The sequence below is a fragment of the Ascaphus truei genome, chromosome 2 (genome assembly GCF_040206685.1).
Source record: "Ascaphus truei isolate aAscTru1 chromosome 2, aAscTru1.hap1, whole genome shotgun sequence".
Classification (NCBI taxonomy): domain Eukaryota; kingdom Metazoa; phylum Chordata; class Amphibia; order Anura; family Ascaphidae; genus Ascaphus; species Ascaphus truei.
In genome coordinates, this window is record NC_134484.1 from 454661643 (window position 1) to 454680653 (window position 19011).

The 19011-nt window shown below is 41.9% G+C and overlaps 1 protein-coding gene across 5 annotated transcripts in view; it reads left to right on the plus strand.

Moving 5' to 3' along the window:
* ADCYAP1R1 (ADCYAP receptor type I) overlaps positions 1-19011 on the plus strand; it is a 373008-nt gene that overhangs the window by 250561 nt on the left and 103436 nt on the right. For all 5 annotated transcript variants that reach the window (XM_075587966.1, XM_075587968.1, XM_075587967.1 and 2 more), the window contains 4 exons: positions 1328-1366; positions 4209-4312; positions 6890-6987; positions 17938-18070. In XM_075587966.1, coding sequence (XP_075444081.1) covers positions 1328-1366; positions 4209-4312; positions 6890-6987; positions 17938-18070 — 374 coding nt within the window. The remainder of the gene's footprint in view (positions 1-1327; positions 1367-4208; positions 4313-6889; positions 6988-17937; positions 18071-19011) is intronic.

Below are 19011 nucleotides of genomic sequence, written 5' to 3' on the forward strand. Positions count from 1 at the left end.
ACCATCCAAGGGCAACCAGAAACCTGTGGGACCCACCTGGGGTGCCCAGTGCAGCCCACGGGGACCATCCAGGGACCCCCGGCAGCCTGTGGTATTAATCCTTTGTCTAAAAAAATAAATAATGGTTTTATGTCGGGGCACAGGCGGTGGGTGGGTTGTGTATTGTTGTTTATTAAATATTGTAATGGTTTTTAGTGGCCTTGGAGGTGGCTAGTAGGGCTGTTGTGTGTATTTTTTTTTATTGTGGGTGAAGGGGGTATTAGCCCCAAGGATGAGTGTTTAGGCCTACCGGGTGAGTAGCGGGAGGGGTTAACCCCTTTATTACCTTAGCGGTATTAACCGCTAAGGTAATGAAGGGGTTAAGTCCACCCGCAAGCCCCCCACAAGGCCTAAACACCCACCAAGGGCCAAATATCACCTTCCCCCACCTCTGCTTCCCCCACAATAAACATAGCACTGGTGATTAACCCCTTCATTGCCTTAGCAGTTTGCCGCTAAGGTAATGGTTGCCTGTAAATGCATTTTTTATGCATCTGATTCATGCCGGGGGCCTCCGGTGCTGATATTAATGGAAATAAGCTCCGAAGTCTCCTGGCATCAATCCGATGCAGGAGAAATGCATTTTTTTTTCTAAGTCCTGCCTTGCCGCTTCTCCCCACTTTCTTGCCAACTTTTTGTAGCGGGACGATTTGGAGAGGAAATCTCCATTCTGGAGCGGCGATCAGCCTCGATAAACTGATCAGCGTTACTAGAATTGAGCAAGTTTGAGAAGCTGGCAATAAGCTGCGATTTTTTTTTCTCTGCAAGATAACCCATCGATTTTTGCTCTTATTGCCAGCTTATCGGGGCTTCCTGAATCGCTGTAGGCTTTTTTGGCGATAAGCTGGCGATAAGGGGCTTATCGATGCTTATAGCATGAGGCCCTAAGTCTCTATTTCTCTGGGGTTTTTTTATGCTGCAAGGTTTTTTTTATTTATTTTGACGTTTGCTTTACTTTTAAACAAATGTTTGCTTTTACGTAGTTGAATTTTAGCGTAACCAAGCAAACCTTCGCTTTTGTTCAATCGCGTTTTCGCATAGTGGAAGTGTTGGTAAAAAAGAAAGGTTTGCAAAAATTCAAACGCAAAGAAATGCCGTTTTCGCAGCAGATTTGAACTTCCTAGAAAAGTTTGCCCATCTCTACACAAAAGTTATAAATTATAGTGCAATATTATTTACTTTGGCTCTTAAGTAATTGGTTTATACATTTCTACCATCCTTTCATTCTATGCGTAATAACTCCTACTTAATAATGTTTTTAACAGTTTCCTTTTAATTTTTCATTTAGACTTGGCCACTTTGGAAAATATTGAAGAACTACAGTCAGGTAAAAATTCTCTCCCTCTCTTCTCTCTTCTTTCATCTATATATATAAAAGTGAAAAAATGTTTGTCTGTCAGTTTGTGCCCCCTGTGATTGGCCGGTGGATGGCCAAAGCTCATTGGCCTGTGGGGTGGGCTGATGTCACGGCCACGCCTACGCAGGGCGTGACAGTCACACCACCCTCACCCCCTGGTCAGTAGGCAAGGATAAAGGAAGGCATATTTTGCATATGGAATGGAAGGGCACTCTTGCTCAACACACAACAATCTCACAAAACAGAGATGTTTCGCCTTACCGATTTTTTCTAACCAACTTAAAACATACAACAGTTAAAACACTTATACAGTATGTTTTTTAGGGCATGAATCATCAGTTTTTAGCAGTGGAAGAGCTGTGTGCGAGACCAACTTCTGGTACCATGCATATCCTCAGCAGTCCATTAAAGTTAACGAGTGAAATAACGCTTTTTTTTAAGGTTGTGCTATACCTGGCGTTAGGTGCTGGTATGATCTAAGGCCAAGTAGCAGAAAATGATTTGGCATGGTTCGGAGGTTCTGATGTGGGACATATTCACTTCATATATTGCCACAGCAATATAGGAAGTCAAAGTCAATTCTCTGGACAAGGCCAAATTATTTATCCATGGCCCGTGTATTAACCCATTGGAAGTCATAGTGGCCATGAAAGAATGCATTAAAAGCCACCAGGTTAATCAAGAGTTAATACAAACACCCTAACTACCCTGCTACCATTGTATGTCATAGCGATACACATAATGCATGCCGTCATGGCCACTAAAGTAACCAAGGAGTTAAATAAAACAGCCTACTACCCATTGCACCTAAATGCATACCTTCATGATCACTGTATCTATCAAGGGGTTAATTTTTTTTTATTGGGAAGATGCCTGGTACCTTCTTTATCCTGGAACACAGAAAAATGGGGGAGCACAGTATGACGTCTCACCTTCCTTATCCTATCACTAACGAAAACCAGAGAAAACAGGGAGGAAGGGGGGGGGGGAGGGTAGGGGTCCGCAGTGAAACCTCATTAAACTCCTGATTGGAGCCTACAAATGTTCACACCCTCAATTACATGAAAGAGGGTGAGACTTAAAATCCAGCAGTGAGGGGGTTAAAAATAAATATAAATATAAACACACTACTTACACGGCCATGTGTAAATACAGGCTCATAAAGGTTTCTTGTCAGGTGTAGCCTCCTAATAGAGTCCTCTATTCATCCTTATCTTTCCGTGAAGCCATTTTCTGATAGCTGGATGACGTCACTTCCATGGGTCTCCACCAGACCCAGAAAAGAGATGGGAGCGAGTGTTCAAAATCAAAATGACAATTTATTAAAATGACAACAAATGTACACTCACATGTAGGGAAAGTCCGTGTCAGCAACACAAAGGATCCAGTTCGGCTCTAGCAAGCCCTAGTACTTCGCCTCCGCGGCCGGTGTGAAGCAAGCTGCTCAGCTGGAATAGTGAGTGTAGCCGGGTCACTATGGAAGCCTCCTCGTGACAATCCAAGAACAAAGATAGAGCTCTGGAAGACCCATGGAAGTGATGTCATCCAGCTATCAGAAAACGGCTTTCTGGAAAGATAAGGATGACTAGAGGACTCTATTAGGAGGCTACACCTGACAAGAACCCTTTATGAGCCTGTACTCACACATGGCCGTGTAAGTAGTGTATTAATATTTATTTTTAACCCCCTCACTGCTGGATTTAAAGTCTCACTCTCTTTCATGTAATTGAGGGTATGAACATTTTTAGGCTCCAATCAGGAGTTTAATGAGGTTTTACTGCTGACTCCCCCTTTCTCCCTGTTTTCTCTGTCTTTTGAGGGATCTAGGAAAGATCCCATAGGGGGTCTGAGAAGGTGTTCGCAACAACACTCACAGCTGCGGATTCACTAAGGAGAAGAGGAGATTACCCATCAAACTCCACATAGAGTTAGCGCCTGAGGTTTGTTCTGTTCTTCTAACGAAAAACAGCATTATAGCCAGTTAGCGCCAGAATAGCGCCCATATCAAAGTTAGCTGGCTAATGCCACGTTATCCATATGCAAATGAGTGAACTAATGGGCGTTCATTTTGCATGAAATTAGTTTTTAGGTTGCCTGTTAAACTGAGAAAAATGACGTCCTTTACCTATTTCGGTAACGTTTGTTATTAGCGCAAAAGTGACAGACTTCTGAAGATCTACCCCTTAGAAGATTCATAGTTTACAGTAGATGATCAACAAAAATATAGCTGTATTCTGCATCTAGATTGTAGTGCTAAAAAATAGTGCAAACCTTAATTACATTTGTGCAGCATTTATGAAGGTTGTTACTGTATATGACATTTGAAGCATAGTTTGATGTCTAAAATGACATTTGACACAATGCACCATGTAGCATGCCTGCTTGATACAACTGAACTTAAAACATAATTTTAGTACTTACCATTTACATTTGTGCCTCATGGGCATCAACACTGCTCTGCCTAAAATATACCGGACTAAAAAGAGTTTTTTATTTTTACCGCGCACATTGGAAAAAAAAACATTAGTTCATAGATTAACACACGCAAAATAATTTGTTTTTCTTCCGTCAAATGTCAATTCGTGACGGTTCCTACAATACATTGTCCCCTTAGAGATTTACTAATACTACAATTAAATCATCAATTAATTGTAATTATTGTGCTTATGTTTGTAAAGACATATTTGTTTTAACGTCTTGACATTTTATTTTGTTGAAACTAACTATAAACTGCAGATTTTTTTTAGCAGTTCTCTGACTTCTTAACATTTATCACAAATATAATTTTAAATGCTATATGTGTTGTATTCAGATGGCATTATCAGCCGGAACTGCACAGAAAATGGCTGGTCCGAACCTTTTCCTCATTACTCTGATGCCTGTGGCTTTGATGTAAATGAAACGGGGCATGACCAGGTAAGGACCCAATATACAGTATACTTCCAACTAAAAGACTGCTAGTAAAAATCAATGGAAGAATTCACTGCTGAGATATAGCTCAGGGCAACTGTCATTGATAAGGCAGTCGATGAAACCCCATCAATCTACATTCTTTCCTTACTACTGTTGATTGTTCATTATTAATATTTGCTACCGACATTATTACTCAATTGCTTCCTTTCTCACCTAAACGTCTTGTGAAGCTATCTCATTCTTGTGGCCTTTCCCCAAAATACAGCATACATTTGTGCCACCGTTCTTATACGGTAGCTTATAGATGTATGTATGTATGTATGCATGTATGTATGTATGTGTGTATGTATGTATATACATCTTAGTTCATTACTAATTAGCATTGCTGCGTGAGGATCCAGTAATACTGTGCTACCAGAGTCAGACCGCATTACATTTTATATTCGGGCTTCTTGAGGCAAGATATTCTTAAGGTAGAAATGTGAAATGTGCCTCATAGTTTATTATTATTTCATGAATACACAAAAATCAAGCAACTTCATGACTGTGACAAAAAAAAAATCAAAATCAGATGATTGTACTCAACCACTGGTGCTTTTTAAGTTTGATTGGCTCAATTATAAACATGACTAATGATATCACATTCTACGCTGGCATTAAACCCCTTTGTATGCACAAGATGTATGCAAATATGGAGGTATTTGACTGAAATGGCATAATCTGAGAATAGTAAGCAGGGCCACACTTATAGCACCTGTGCGCTGTATTGTGTAATTATTCCTGATGTTATTTTAAAGACAATAACCACTTTGGTGTGCAGTAAGAGCTCTCAATGTTTCTTTTATCAAACTGCACCATGGTGTTAGCTAGTTTACATGAATTTAATTACTCTCTCATTTCATATTCACATCTCACTAACTCTGCTATTTCTCAGACTTTCAGGCAGATTGAGCTACAGATGTTGACAACGATTTTACTCCAGCTGGCATGTTGCAGTCGGACATGTTTAATACTGTAGGCCAGCTGTAAATGCCCCCGTTCAGCAGAATTGGCTCTGCTCAATAATAGGCGTGGGGATAGCAGATTATTGCTCCCACTGCACTACAATAACATGCTGCTGTACATCTGTACACCAGTATTCTGTAACCCCAATCCTAGATGAAAGGCACAGCGGGCCATATTTTATTTACTAATGTTTTACCAAGAAGTAATACATTGAGAGTTATCTCTCGTTTTCAAGTATGTTCTGGGCACAGAGTTATAACAATACATGGTTGCATTAAAAGAAAAGAAGCCATACAGTCAATTCACAGACATTTCATGGACAGATAGAGTTGAAAAATTGAGTACAGGAGATAACGGGCTGGTGAGTTTCATATTCAAATAGAGAAGCTTTATCATCACCAAACATCAGCAAACGGCTCACACCCGTTAGCATTTATGTACTAAGCCGTGCTATGCTACAGTATAAGGCAACAACTTTGTTATTTAAAATAACATAAAGCCTACAAAGGCAACATGGTATGATACAGAATGTCAGATGTTTACCAAGCTTCTATCCCAGTCACAAGACAAAAGCTTCTCAAACACCAGCTACATACAGTAATGTATGTTTGTGATAAGAGGATGATGGATGCCTACAAAAGGTGTTGTACTGTTTTGCTGACCACAGGCTAGTACCCAAGTTTAAAGTACCCTGATGTATACATTTATAGCGAAATATCACACCCTACTCAACCTTTAGTTTAATGATTCACAAATGAATGTGTTCTTTCAAGCACTTCTTTGGATTAATGTATAAATTCATAATAGTTTCAGAATAAACAGAATAAGTGCAGATGTCAAAAATACAGTAATGTTTATTTCAGTCATGTCTCTTTTTTTTAAATTATAAACAATGCATCGCTGCTACAGTAAGTCTTAAAATGTTAAGGTGCAGCATTCATTACACAACCTACTCAACCTCTAGTCTAATGCTTCACAAATTAAAGGCTGGTGTGTTCTTTCAAGCACCTCTTTGGAACGATGTAACAATTCATAATAGTTTCAGAATAAACAGAGTAAGTGCAGATGTCAAAGATACAGTAATGTTTATTTCAATCATGTCTCTTCTTTTCTTTAAATGATAAACAATGCATCGCTGCCAGGCCTTATAATGTTAAGGTGCAGCATCCATTACATGCATTTAATAGCAATGTTGTTTTGACTGCTTGTTAGGTGATGATATCATATTTTTCCTGTGAAATAGATTATCAAGGTTTCCCATGAGACACAGTACAGTATGTGAGCTACCTGAACTACTAACACAGAGTAGATAGCTGTGAAATAAATGTGCTAAAGACTGGAGATGTGTAAAACTTTCCCCCAAATTCATAAACCGGTCGAAAATGACCCCGTTTCATCTGTCTTAGACAGAGTTTACAAGCCATTCGCTAAGACTTTGAGATCTGGATTCCAGATCATGAAATCGAGCGCTTTCTGCAGAGGAGAAAAAATTGTGAACCACTTTTGGACACTCACACATCTTAACTTATGACATTTGTATATTCCTGTTGTTAAAACTCACTTCTTGTTTCCTAGGATTATTACTTTCTTTCTGTAAAAGCACTATACACCGTTGGATACAGCACATCCCTTGTTGCCCTCACTACAGCAATGGTAATTCTATGTCGTTTCAGGTGAGTTTATCAAGTAGCACTAGTGTGCATATCTGAATTATTTTTCATTGTCACATTACATTCTTACTGTAAATTATTTTTCTTATTCTTTTAAAGAATTGCATTTGTATGGGGTAGTTGTCTTCTCTTTGCTCAGCATGATTTAGAGGCTAATTTTATATGTGCCTGTAACAGGGTGCCTTCCCTCTCGAATTAGCTTTACAGAAAAACCTATGTGGAGAGCTTGAGCCCAGCAATGAGCAGGTTAATTCAGAGCAGACTGTCCTAATTAATCTGTTCAGCTGGTTCATTACACCTTTAAAACGCCTGAAGCTCTCAGTGCTGGGAGATCTCTAGTCCAGGGAGACGCCATGGACTGCTGGAGAGATCACAGGGGAACTACATCTCTCTGGACCAGGAAGGTATTAGACCCTGGACCACTGAGGAGAGTAATCATGCACAAGGGCTTTCAGACCCCTAACCCAGCCAAAGGTAACTGACCTCGACCTTGTTTTGTTGTTTGTTGTTGGGGTTTTGCCCCTCAACCTCTAGACAGGGGGTAAGCAGTTCTTTAGTTAGTGCTCCATAAAGCAGTTAGGTCTGTTTTTATTCCCTTATCCCTGTTTTGCTGATACCAAGCTGTTTATGTTTTAAAGTTTCCGGCTAATAAAAGCCTAATTTGATTTTCTCTTTAAAACGCCCCCTGTTTTAAAAACCTCTGCACACATCTCTTACAGTGCCGAAGCAACCGATCAGGCAATTTTTGACTGAAATTCCCCATTGAATAACATGGCCCAATAAGCTGCAGTAGCACATATAGAATTAGCCCCTTAAACTCCATTCTGGTTAATGGAGTTGTAACCTTCTTCCGCACGAAGAAGTTGACTTCATAATGTGCTGAATACTGATCTAAGATACAATGTACTGAAATAATACATGAGATACTGTAAACCTAACTATAATTTATGCAGTATATTTTACTTTCAAGTTACCATGCTAATGTCATTTTCATACCTAGTTTCTTTTTATTTACTAACATGAATTGTGTAATATTGTGTAAATAATAAACGTGTTATTTTAAGTGTAGCATAAAACCTTGCAATTCTTCCCCAATATTCCATTTCCATGAACATGAAAATGACAATCTTCTGTTTCATAGATTAAAATTAACACAGTTCTCATTTACATATCATTCACATAATATTCTCATTAATTATAATTAACATGTCATCATACAAATGATGTCTCATCTCCTTCAAGGTCCATCACTCCTCTATCCATCTTCATATCACTGCTCTCATCTCCGGCTATGTACCTTCATGTCTTTCTGTTCCACTTGTCATACTTAAAATCTTTTTCTCATACTGTCACCTACTGTAACTATTGATCTTTCTTCTCACTATGCCTACAGCTCCTTCTCTCCTCATCTTCAAGATCAACCTAAAAATTCACCCTGGCAATCAAGCATTTGCTTAGTATTGGACAGTAACTTCACTTCATGACCCACTACTTAATTAGTCACCCACTTGACCTTTAATATTTGCCTTTCTATGTTGTCCTCCTGTCTCTGTAATTCAAACAACTCATCAATTAGATTGCAAGCTCTTTGGGACAGAGACTCATATAGCTCAATGTTTATTTTTTTATATCATGCATGATATTTGTATCATTTCCCCCCTGTAAGAAAGATGTAGCAAATGTTTCGTCACCGCAGTATGCTATGCAAATGTTTCGGCACCGGAGTATGCTATGGTCATGCGACTCTGGCGGGGGGTCTGATTCGAAAGCATGGACCCCCAGCAGTGGGACAACACGGCAAACACTGTCTTCAGAGCCGTGGCCTTTTGCTTTTCCAGCCATGGCTCTGGAGACAGTAAGCCTTGCTTCATCTGCATATCTTGCATTTTATCTCTGTAAAGATCTGTGTACAAGGTTCGCACTATATAAATAACAATATAATGCCCATCTCTGTAGACAATTTTGTCTCTTCGTCCTTGCTATGCTGGCACAAACGAATCAAAATTAAGCCCCGCCCAGTTGGAGGTAGGACAAGCATTTTAAACAAATCTGGTTCATTAGCTCCCATGGGGTTCGCTGCTCTCCTCCCCACTGCAGTTATTTTTGTTCTGCTGGTCAAGGAGGTACTGTAGGTTTTCACCTCGCAGGGTTTGTTATTTTTCTGGTGCGTCTTGGTAGAGGGTACCTTTGGCCTTATCTTTTTCCAAGCAAAGATAACATTTGCCCGAATTCTGTATATACCACGATTCATTGGTTTGACCAGTGGGAAAGAAGTAGGTGTGGGCTAACATGTATTCCTAGCCATTGAGCTAAAAATATGTAGTGACAACATTTTTAAATAAGTCTAGCTCAGTTATTATTAATAGCAGAAACCAATAACACACTATTAGGGTGGTGCAATGAAATTGTCTGAATGTATTAAAGGGAGAAGGGAAAAGATGTTCCATCATTGCACTCAAAGATTACTTTAATTTTTATAACATATGTTCCCCTCTCTCTTTCATATATTGCTAAAATGATGCCCCTGCAATTTGTGGTATTTTTCAACAAGCTATGCCCTCCTGGTAACCTAAAGAGGATTTATCTATTATCATTTCCATAGTTCTCCAGTTGGGAGTGTGAGGGTAATGGGTGCAGATGAGAAAACCTTTCAGAATTAGTTCTTATTTTAATTGCTTTTTGTGTGCAGTCCAACCCACAGAATAAAATCCAGGGGCAGATAGCGTTCTTCTACGTCTCTGCACAATCCTCTGAATCCACTGGCGGGCTCTGGCAGAGCAACTTCAGAGGAATCCGTTTAGCGGATTAAGCAAAGATTGAAACCAAAAGCATTGAGATTGCCACTCCCATTTCCTGCCTTTTTAGCATACAGTACTCGTTATGGCGAGAGAAGGGCAGTGGTGTGTGGGACTGGGTGTGGTGGGGAAGGGAGAGATATACAGATAGAAAGAGTAAATCTAGAAAGAAAAAATAAAATTATTTAGTGGTAAAAAGAGAGAGATATAAAAAGAGAGAATTTTTTTTGACAGAGAGAGAAATAGAGTGCCTTTGCCCCTCCTGTGAGACTGAGCAATTATTTTTCCTCAGGCTCAGGGCAAGCAAGGGTAGCAGTTGACACACCAGTGGATTTTCCTGCTGGTACCACTTTGGCGTAGCCGTAGTACTGTGGCTGCGGCAATCCCAGCTGTGTGCATGTCTCAGGAACCTGCAACTCAGACAGCTGTTCAGCCTGTGTCAGAGGAATATGTTGTGTTGGCAAGTGGCTCTGTCATAGAAGAAGCAGGTAGGATGGAGGATTTGCATGCTATTGCCTATTTGCTGTTGAGTGAGTTTCTGTCAGGTCCACCTTTGTCAGCAGATATGTCTTCTGTGTCATTGAACATAGGTTATTCTGTCTGTATCCTGACTTAGAATAATGATGATTCCTGTGCCCAGGCCTAGCTGAACAGGTGGGCAAGCAGGAGATGCAGCAGGTGAACAATGAACAGGTGTTCGAGGACGAGATTAAGCAAAGCATGTTGCATGCGCAACCTGGTCAGGCTGGTGTCAGGGTTGCCAGAAAAGGCCCATTTCTATCCTGTTATAGTCCACGCTGACTGGTTTTGTACCTGTGTCCCTAGATCTGGTTTCATCTGCACCACCTGAGTCTGCTACACACATCTACTGTTGCTCTTGCTGCTCAAGCTTGGGCACAGGAAGCGTGACTGGGTGGGGATGTCGGGGTTCAAGAGGTTGAAGCGCAGTCTGGATGAGTGTGCAGGGTGTAGGGAGTGCACCACTAGGGGGAGGAGACCAGTGTCAATAGTAGCCATGGTAACCTCTCAGGCAAGACCTGTGTCTACCAGGCTCTCCAAGATGTTTTCTACTGCCAAGGCTGAGCCTATAGCCCAACAGTTGGAGTTACCAAGAGAGGTTCTCCTCATCACTATTGAGGGCAAAGACTTGTTGCCATTACTCTGTCCCATCTGTGGTTGCTCTGGGGGGAGCTGGGAGTAAGGGCCCGCTGTCAGCAATGTGACGTTCCTTATTTCCAGCCAAGGGACCTTGATCGTGATATGCCTTACACAGGGACACAGCTTACCATTCTCCAGATGATCGGGCAGCTCCAGAGGCTCATCGGAGGATTATCGGATAATGTGGCGGCAAGCTACTGGGACTTGTTATATGAACTATTCTGTTCTTTACCCTAGTGGCTGCTTACACTCCCTGCCAGGAAGTCTATAGTCATCGCCCCACCGTACCACGCTGTGACTACAAGAATGACTTACTGCTTGCAGTGACCGGGGAAGGCAGTCCCTTCTCTCCCTGCTTGCTACTGCAGGAACAGAACTATTTTTTCCAGGACGTCGTCCGTTGTGTGGAGAGGTATCTGCGGGCGCCTTCCCCTGCTATACGGATTGTGGGCCATCCTGCAGAGGTGTCAGAAAAACCTTTACCTCTTCATTCCAGTACAAACATGATTTCCTGTAATGGTTACATTCCAGCCAACCTGAATCTTTGCTGTCCAAGGGGGAGGCAGGGGGGTCCCCCACCGTGCCGCTGTCGGAGTGTGGCTCCATCGGCGCGGACCATGCCCAAGCAACCCATTGCAACAGGAAAGAGCCTCCGGAGGTTCCAGCGATGACATCGACAACAACTCCACCCGGGCGGAGGCAATCATCGCCTGTGAGGAGATTCACCGGGAGTCGATGCCACCTTCTCCCAGTCGGCAGGTCTATGTGGGTCCTACAGCTGAGCAGTTCTATGCGGGTGCCCAGCACTGCAGTCCTATGAGGGTGCAACAGCCCAGTAGGTTGATGAGGATGCTGCAGCCCAGCAGGTCGACGCGGGTGCATCGACTTCCAAAGTATCGGCTGGTACTTTGGCCATTGTCACTACGCTAGCATCTCCAGCGCTACCAGCAGGAGCTACCAGGGAGTCAACCGTCGGGGTGGATCTGATGATTGCTGTGTCTGCTCCGGTGAGTGCCACTGCCCCTGTCGACCCGTTTATCCTGCAGTGTCTGGAGCAGGACAGAGCCCTGGAATTAAGGTGGGCTGATGCAATAGTTGAGGCTATAGTCCCTGAGCTCCATGACGCTCCCGACAATGAGAGCTTATATGATGGCGGTGATGGGGCAAGATCAGCATAAAGTTAATCGGACACTAGAACATTTATATGTACCACGCCTAAAGTGGACCTTGCTCAGGGCACTTTAATTACCTCAGAGACTGACCTGACTGGTTCTTCCCCACATAGGTACAAGGTAGTGCCTAGCTGTCCTGGTAACAATGGGTCTTTTGATGACGATGCACTGGGTATACCACTGTCTTATTCTCTGTCCCCTATGGGAGAAGGGGTCTTTAACCATTCCCTCCCATAGGCATGTTAACATCTGAATGTACTGCAACACCATTTAGTTTTCATGCTGGGGACGAAATACACTGGTGGGACTCTAGATTTCAGGGGTATGTCCCACATATGCATAGGACTAGATTCCTGCTAGTGCTAGAGGACGTGGTAAATCGGTTGTGGTGGGAGGAAGGAGAATTTACCACAGAACAGACGGCTGAAATTATCCAGAATTGCCATAAAGGTATAGCCATTGGACAATCTCAACATAAGGCCTGGGGATGCTCTCGTATAATGCTTAACTGGAGGAACCTTTGCTCTGGGTATTGCCCGGGCAAAACCTCATTAAAAATAGTAGAGCCAACTGTTAGTGGTCCAGCGATATAGACGATCCCATGGTTACGATTTCCCCTATGTACCGGAACCTATCATGTGGGAGTCCGAGGACATAGGGAGGCATGGGTCAGGGATGCAGTCCTGGACTACATGTCTGCTCACTGTAATAGCTGGGCTCATTACCTCATAAAATTGTGGAAGGTAGGCCGGAGTGTGTTTATAGATCGAGTGGAGTACATTTCTGAGAAGGGTCAGAGGAGATGCTATTCAGTCACTGTGCCGGATAGGAATGGAAGATTAGTCCAGAAGCCTAACCTTAAACATTATTATAGCATGAGCTGTTCTGCAAAGTGAAAAGGGAGTATCAGAGCAGGATATTTACTGCACAAGTAGGAGCTGTTCTGGATAGAAGTGCCTGTTTACAGTTCATATGTGTACAATGTTATCTATGCCCAGTCATCATGCATTTATTGGTAGTATGTGATAGTGTGCCTCATGCAAGCCTTGAGAGATTTCACCAGGGGGAGCCTGTAGCCTAGTGTCCGTGGCTATAGGTTTCCCGGCCCTGGCACAAAAGTCGTGGTAAGTGCAGGCAGTGTTAGGGTTAAATCCTACCTCGTGAGCCAGCATGAAAGTCCCGCAGCATACTACTAATTGTATGTACTAACAATGCAATTACAACACACATCACTGTGAAATGCTCAAAGAACCAGATTGGTCATCACTTGAGTATAGGCGCAAAGTTCATCTCTCCTGTCTTGCCTTCAAATACTTTCTGGGCAAGCTACCCAACTAGCTGAACAAGCTCCTCACCCCTACCACATATCATCTGAGATCTGACTCCAAAGACTGTTCATGGTCCCAAGGTTCAATAAAGTATCCGGCTGCTCCTCCTTCTCTTACCATGCACCCCACAACAGGAACAATCTACCGGAGACTCTCACAGCCGCCACCAGTCTAAGTTATTTCAAAACTAATGCTGTCTCACATTTTAATCTGGTCTGTAACTGTTATTTACGCCTATAATATATATTATCTTTGACTGCGCATACAATGTCTTGTATATAATCTACTGTATAAGCCATTTCACTCATTGTAACTATGCATTTGTAACCATGTATTTGTCATTATAACTCTGTGCAAAGGACATACTTGAAAACGAGATGTAACTCTCAATGTAATATTTCCTGGTAAAACATTTTATAAATAAATAAGTATCCAAATGTAGCCATAGCCAGGTGCAGGCTAGTGGCCATTGAAAGCATCATGCCTGGGGGGGGGTTATAGGTATCAGCACCCTGGGGTGATGCCTGTTCCGCCCTCAAACCTGCCCAGTTTTGGTCTTTTAGCAGGCATTCAAGTAATGCTTATGCCAGCTTCACCACTGCTCACAAGAGCAGTGACTTCCTTAAAGGGTCTCAGCAGTCTGCACAGCTCTCCCATCAGATGCCATAGTCCAGGCTAACGAAAGGCCTTATCCAGCTTCCTTGCATGCTCCATTACATACAGTAATCATTGCCTGTCTTCTGCTGCTCTTGGAGACGCTCAGTCATATATAATGTGGAATTCCAATATGTAGGCACCTCAATTTTTAGCTGGTGATGAGGCAGGTTGTTTTGAAATATATACCCAATGGGCAGTCTTTACCCTTTGAAGTAGTCACCACCTCCATGACCACTACTCCACATATCAGTCCCTGTGACTTTTCCTCTTCTTCATCTGACTATTTTAACAGCTTTTCCGCATTTTGTACTATTAATGCCAGTACTTGTTCAGAATTCAGGAATGTTTTAAATGTGACAAGAAGGATGCAACTTTTGCAGATGACAATACTGGGCTTGGCAACAGTAACAGCTGGCACTGGTGGGAGTGGTGTGGCCAAACTAGCTTTTCCCTAGGACTGACACTAATATTCTCAATAATTATCTCATTAGCAATTTTATTTTCTGAAGTACTCCTAGTACTAGCAGCTGGGTCCTAGGCAGACTTCAACACCCCATACCCATTTTAAATCTCCTAACTGGAAGTTCATTGTCTACTAGGCAGGGGGATATGGACAATCTGTAGTGAGATAGGGATTTTGAGATGGAGTCATTGTCCTTCCACGTATAGTTGCCGTGAGTAGTAGGTTCAGCACCAGCACCAAATATTACTGATTTAACTTTATCCAATTCATCACCACCATCACCACAACGACCTCCACCAAAACTATGTCCACTGCTTTTTGCTCTTCCACATCTACTTTCAAAACGTTTCTTCAAACGACTAAAACTATAATTACAATTAGACATGTTATTATTTGTTAACTTCCCTTGTTATATATGCTAGTGCTATACTAGGCTTACTGATAGCGAGTTTGGGGTCAGACAGACTCAGGTGATCTGCTGCTATATCGACGCCCTGCCTGGCACTGGCAGGGGGCAGCAGCAGCACACAGTTCTCCTTCCAACCCCACCCACTCCCCTGCCTACAACACAATGGTTTAAACGAGGCTGCACCCCTATTTATATACTCCTTCCATAATAATTCTGTTTGCAGATTCGGATTCCAAATCCACTGGGCGGATTTTCAGTGATAGGAAAAAAAGGCAAATCTGCCTTTTTGAGACTGAGCCATGGAATTCCGCAGCTGAAAAGGTCTTGCAGATTTGGATTACTTCTAAAATGTTACCCATCTCTAGCTATGGGTTTGGAATTAAACCATGCTGGTGCCACCTAGTATTTCAAAAGGCGAAGATCTATAATGTACATATCTGATTTAGATCTTCTGTGGAGAGTTCTTAATATATGTTACAAAAGTTGAAGCAGAATTTGCTCTATTATGGTATACAGTACGTACTTTAGAAGCAGATAAGTGCTTTATTTTGTTCTGTAGGTAAGAAAAATGTGTTACCTTTTCTGACCTAGGGTTTGGTTTCCTTTTGTTGCATGAGACTCTCTTGTTTAGTCTAATTAGCCCATTATTACTCATACTGTATAGTATTTATTGGGCCTTCACTTTGCCAGTGAACATGCCTATGAGCCCTGTGTACAGCAGTTGCTCTCTGTTGAGGTTGCATGGTGCTTTGAGCTTGTCCAGAGCTGTGTGGTCTGTTGACTGTCCAGAGCTGTCCACTCTGCTGTTTTTTTGGAGTTTGTTTGCTCTAAGCTGTTTTGCTCTGCTGCTGAGAGCTATTGCTCTTCTGATATTTTGAGGTGTATTGTTCTGTTTAAGTATTTATGTTTCTATAGTTTGTGGTCTTATTTTCTTCCACCTTGAGTAAGAGAGTGCTTTGGTACTGTATGTTACCATTTGATTGCACTGGCATAGGAGGCAGGAAGAGGGAAACGTGGAATGATTCTTACTAGTCCCTCCATGCCAGTACAACTCTCCCCAGCTACATTTTTGCTCATCTATTCTTCATTGTTTTTCGGTTTCTTTTAGTACTCAATTAAACAAATAACTACTGTGAACAGGAAAGCAGAGAGTCTTTTATGGGCTGAAGGAATCTGATTTGTTGAAACTTTGGGTTCTACCCAGAACTGGGCAGGGCATAATTTACCTTTTAAAAAAGAATGGACAAGCACAACCCGTATCAGTAAAAATGTATTAGAAAACAGATAAAAACAAGTGCGGCTCACTTACATATGAGAAAGTATAGAGGGACAAAACAGGGCTAGGGTAGGGGAACCTAGATTGTAACGGGTCCTCAGGCGAACTAAGAGGGCCAGCTCATCAGTCCTTCTGGTATGGGCCTCCTGCACCAGATCCTGGAATCCGGAGGATCTTGCGAGTCTTTACCTGTCTCACTATCTCCATTCAGGCGCCGCACGTGGTCTGCTCCACAGCTCCAAAACTCACTTCCGTGGAAGTGAGTTTAGGAGCTGTGGAGCAGACCACGAGCGAGGGCTGAGTGGAAATAGTGAGGCAGGCAAAGACTCGGAAATTCATCTGGATTCCAGGATCTGGTGCAGGATGCCAATACCGGAAGGACTGGTGAGCTGACTCTCTTAGGAAGCCTGAGGACCCATTACGATCGATGTTCCCCTACCTGTGCCCTGTTACAGTATGTCCCGCCATACTTTCTCACATGTACTGTAAGTGAGCCGAACTTGTTTTTATCTGGTTTCTAATACATTTTTACTGATACGGTTTGTACTTGTCCATTCTTCCCTCTTTATTTACTTAGGATCCTCTCTAGAGGGATACAGGACTCTTACACCCAAGTTCATTTGGACTGAGCACATCAGGTATTATACTGAAACATTTTCCGAATTTACAAGTCTAGTTGAGCACGGTTAAATTGTTAGCATAATTTACATTTGTTTGTACTGGCATCGAGGAACTAGAAGAAAGTTAATGAATGAAAAGGCTAATTGCACACTTGTGCAGTAAAGGGGTTTACATTTCCACAGAGATATGCTTCCAATAGTGAACGTTCTATAAATTGTTTGTGTTTGTATAATGTATTGCAGATAAACCAATAAGACGGTCCAGTGGACAGTATGCATGAAGAATAGAAATACAAGGTTTCCAAAGCTGTGTACATCTATGAATAAATATTGTTGGCCCATTAATGAATGTTACATTTAATAGTAAATGCTGTCTGACAATTTTCCAGGATCTAATACTACTATAACTTTGCCCTTGAATAATAGATATATATTAGTCAATTTCACTAACAGTATGCAAAAAGCAGCTTTCTCCACAGTACAGTAAATCCCATTGGCCAAGTTCATACAGAATATCAGAAAATATCTCACCATAATGTGACAGCGGGTGCAATAACCTTTGCCACAATAATAGTTAACTGCTTGAGTGCCCCGTGGATTTACGCTGCAACAGCTACTTCATAAAATTTCTATAGACGAGGAGGACCCTCTTCTGTTAACATTACTGCTGTAACGTTGCGATCATTTGATCGCTGATGAGAGATAACATGACTTGCTGAAGGGAACCTGGCACTCTGGTACCATGGCCCTTTCGGTGCCGAATGCGTTTAATGTATTATAAATGGAAGTGACAATTTGAAATACTTAATCTGTTCAGCTTAAATATATTTGCCATTGTATGTATCGGTGTCCTTTTCTAGCACATCTCTCCCTCACTCTGATGAACTCTCATTTGGTTTCCAGTGTTATCTTTGACCTGTCACACACCCTTATGTTCTGTATGTTTTCTTGTACATTATCTTGATTATTCTTGACTTTTCTAAGGTAAAACTTATCAGATGTCATTAAGAAAAGGCACTGTTCTTTCAATCTATTTTTTTACGTGTACTATTTTAATTTTTTTTACTAATTTCAGAAAGCTTCACTGCACCAGGAACTTTATCCACATGAACCTTTTTGTCTCATTTATTCTGCGGGCTATTTCGGTCTTCATTAAAGATGAAATGCTGTATGCAGAGCAAGACAGCAACCATTGTCATGTTTCAACTGTAAGTAAAATATTCCCTATAGTAACAATTATTTCAATAGATTTGCTGTAAATGAGTTTATATTATTGTGCCCGCAGTTGATATGTCTCTCTCTCTGTCTCTCTCTCTGTCTCTCTCTCTTTCTCTCTCTCTTTCTCTCTCTCTCTCTCTCTCTCTCTCTCTCTCTCTCTCTCTCTCTCTCTCTCTCTCTCTCTCTCTCTCTCTCTCTCTCTACACCGTGTGTCACTTTATACTGTACATAGCTCACTCTATTGAATATTTTTCTTGGGAACAAAAATTTGGCACACATGCATTTATTACTTTTTTTTAGCATTTCACACAGAGGCTGACTGACTATTTTTAGCCTGTGGGGCCAGCTCAACCAACTGGCCCAAGAACCAACTGGTCCACACGCATACATAGATGCATGCACATCACATACACTCACCATACACTGATGCATGCACACCAGATAGAAGCACCATACACTGATGCAAGCACACCAGATTCACACACCATAAATTGATGGAATATACCAAACAGTGGGTTAAGCTGTAACTTTAGTGGTTTATTCTGTGCAAACATTAGGCACACTGTTTCTTTAAGAAAACCAAACCATAAAATAAAACCCTACCCCCCTTGTGAGACTTACTAAACATCACATCCCTAGTTAACCACCTGGGTAGCTAACCTACTTTCAGGATTAAACACTGCCTTACAAATGTCTGGAAAGAAGTAAAAATTCCATATCTGATAGTTGGGAACTCTGCCCCAGGAGAGTCCAGGAAATCCCTTCTGGATACTGTAACACAGCTTTAATCCCTCTGCAGGGTTGAAATGCGGGTTCCTTGTAGACAGGGCTGTGTCCAGCAGCTTGTTAGCCCTCATTGTAATCTTCTGTCTGGGAGTGAGTCCCAGCAGACCTGACTTATTACAGGCCTGTTGAGCCAGAGCAACCAGTG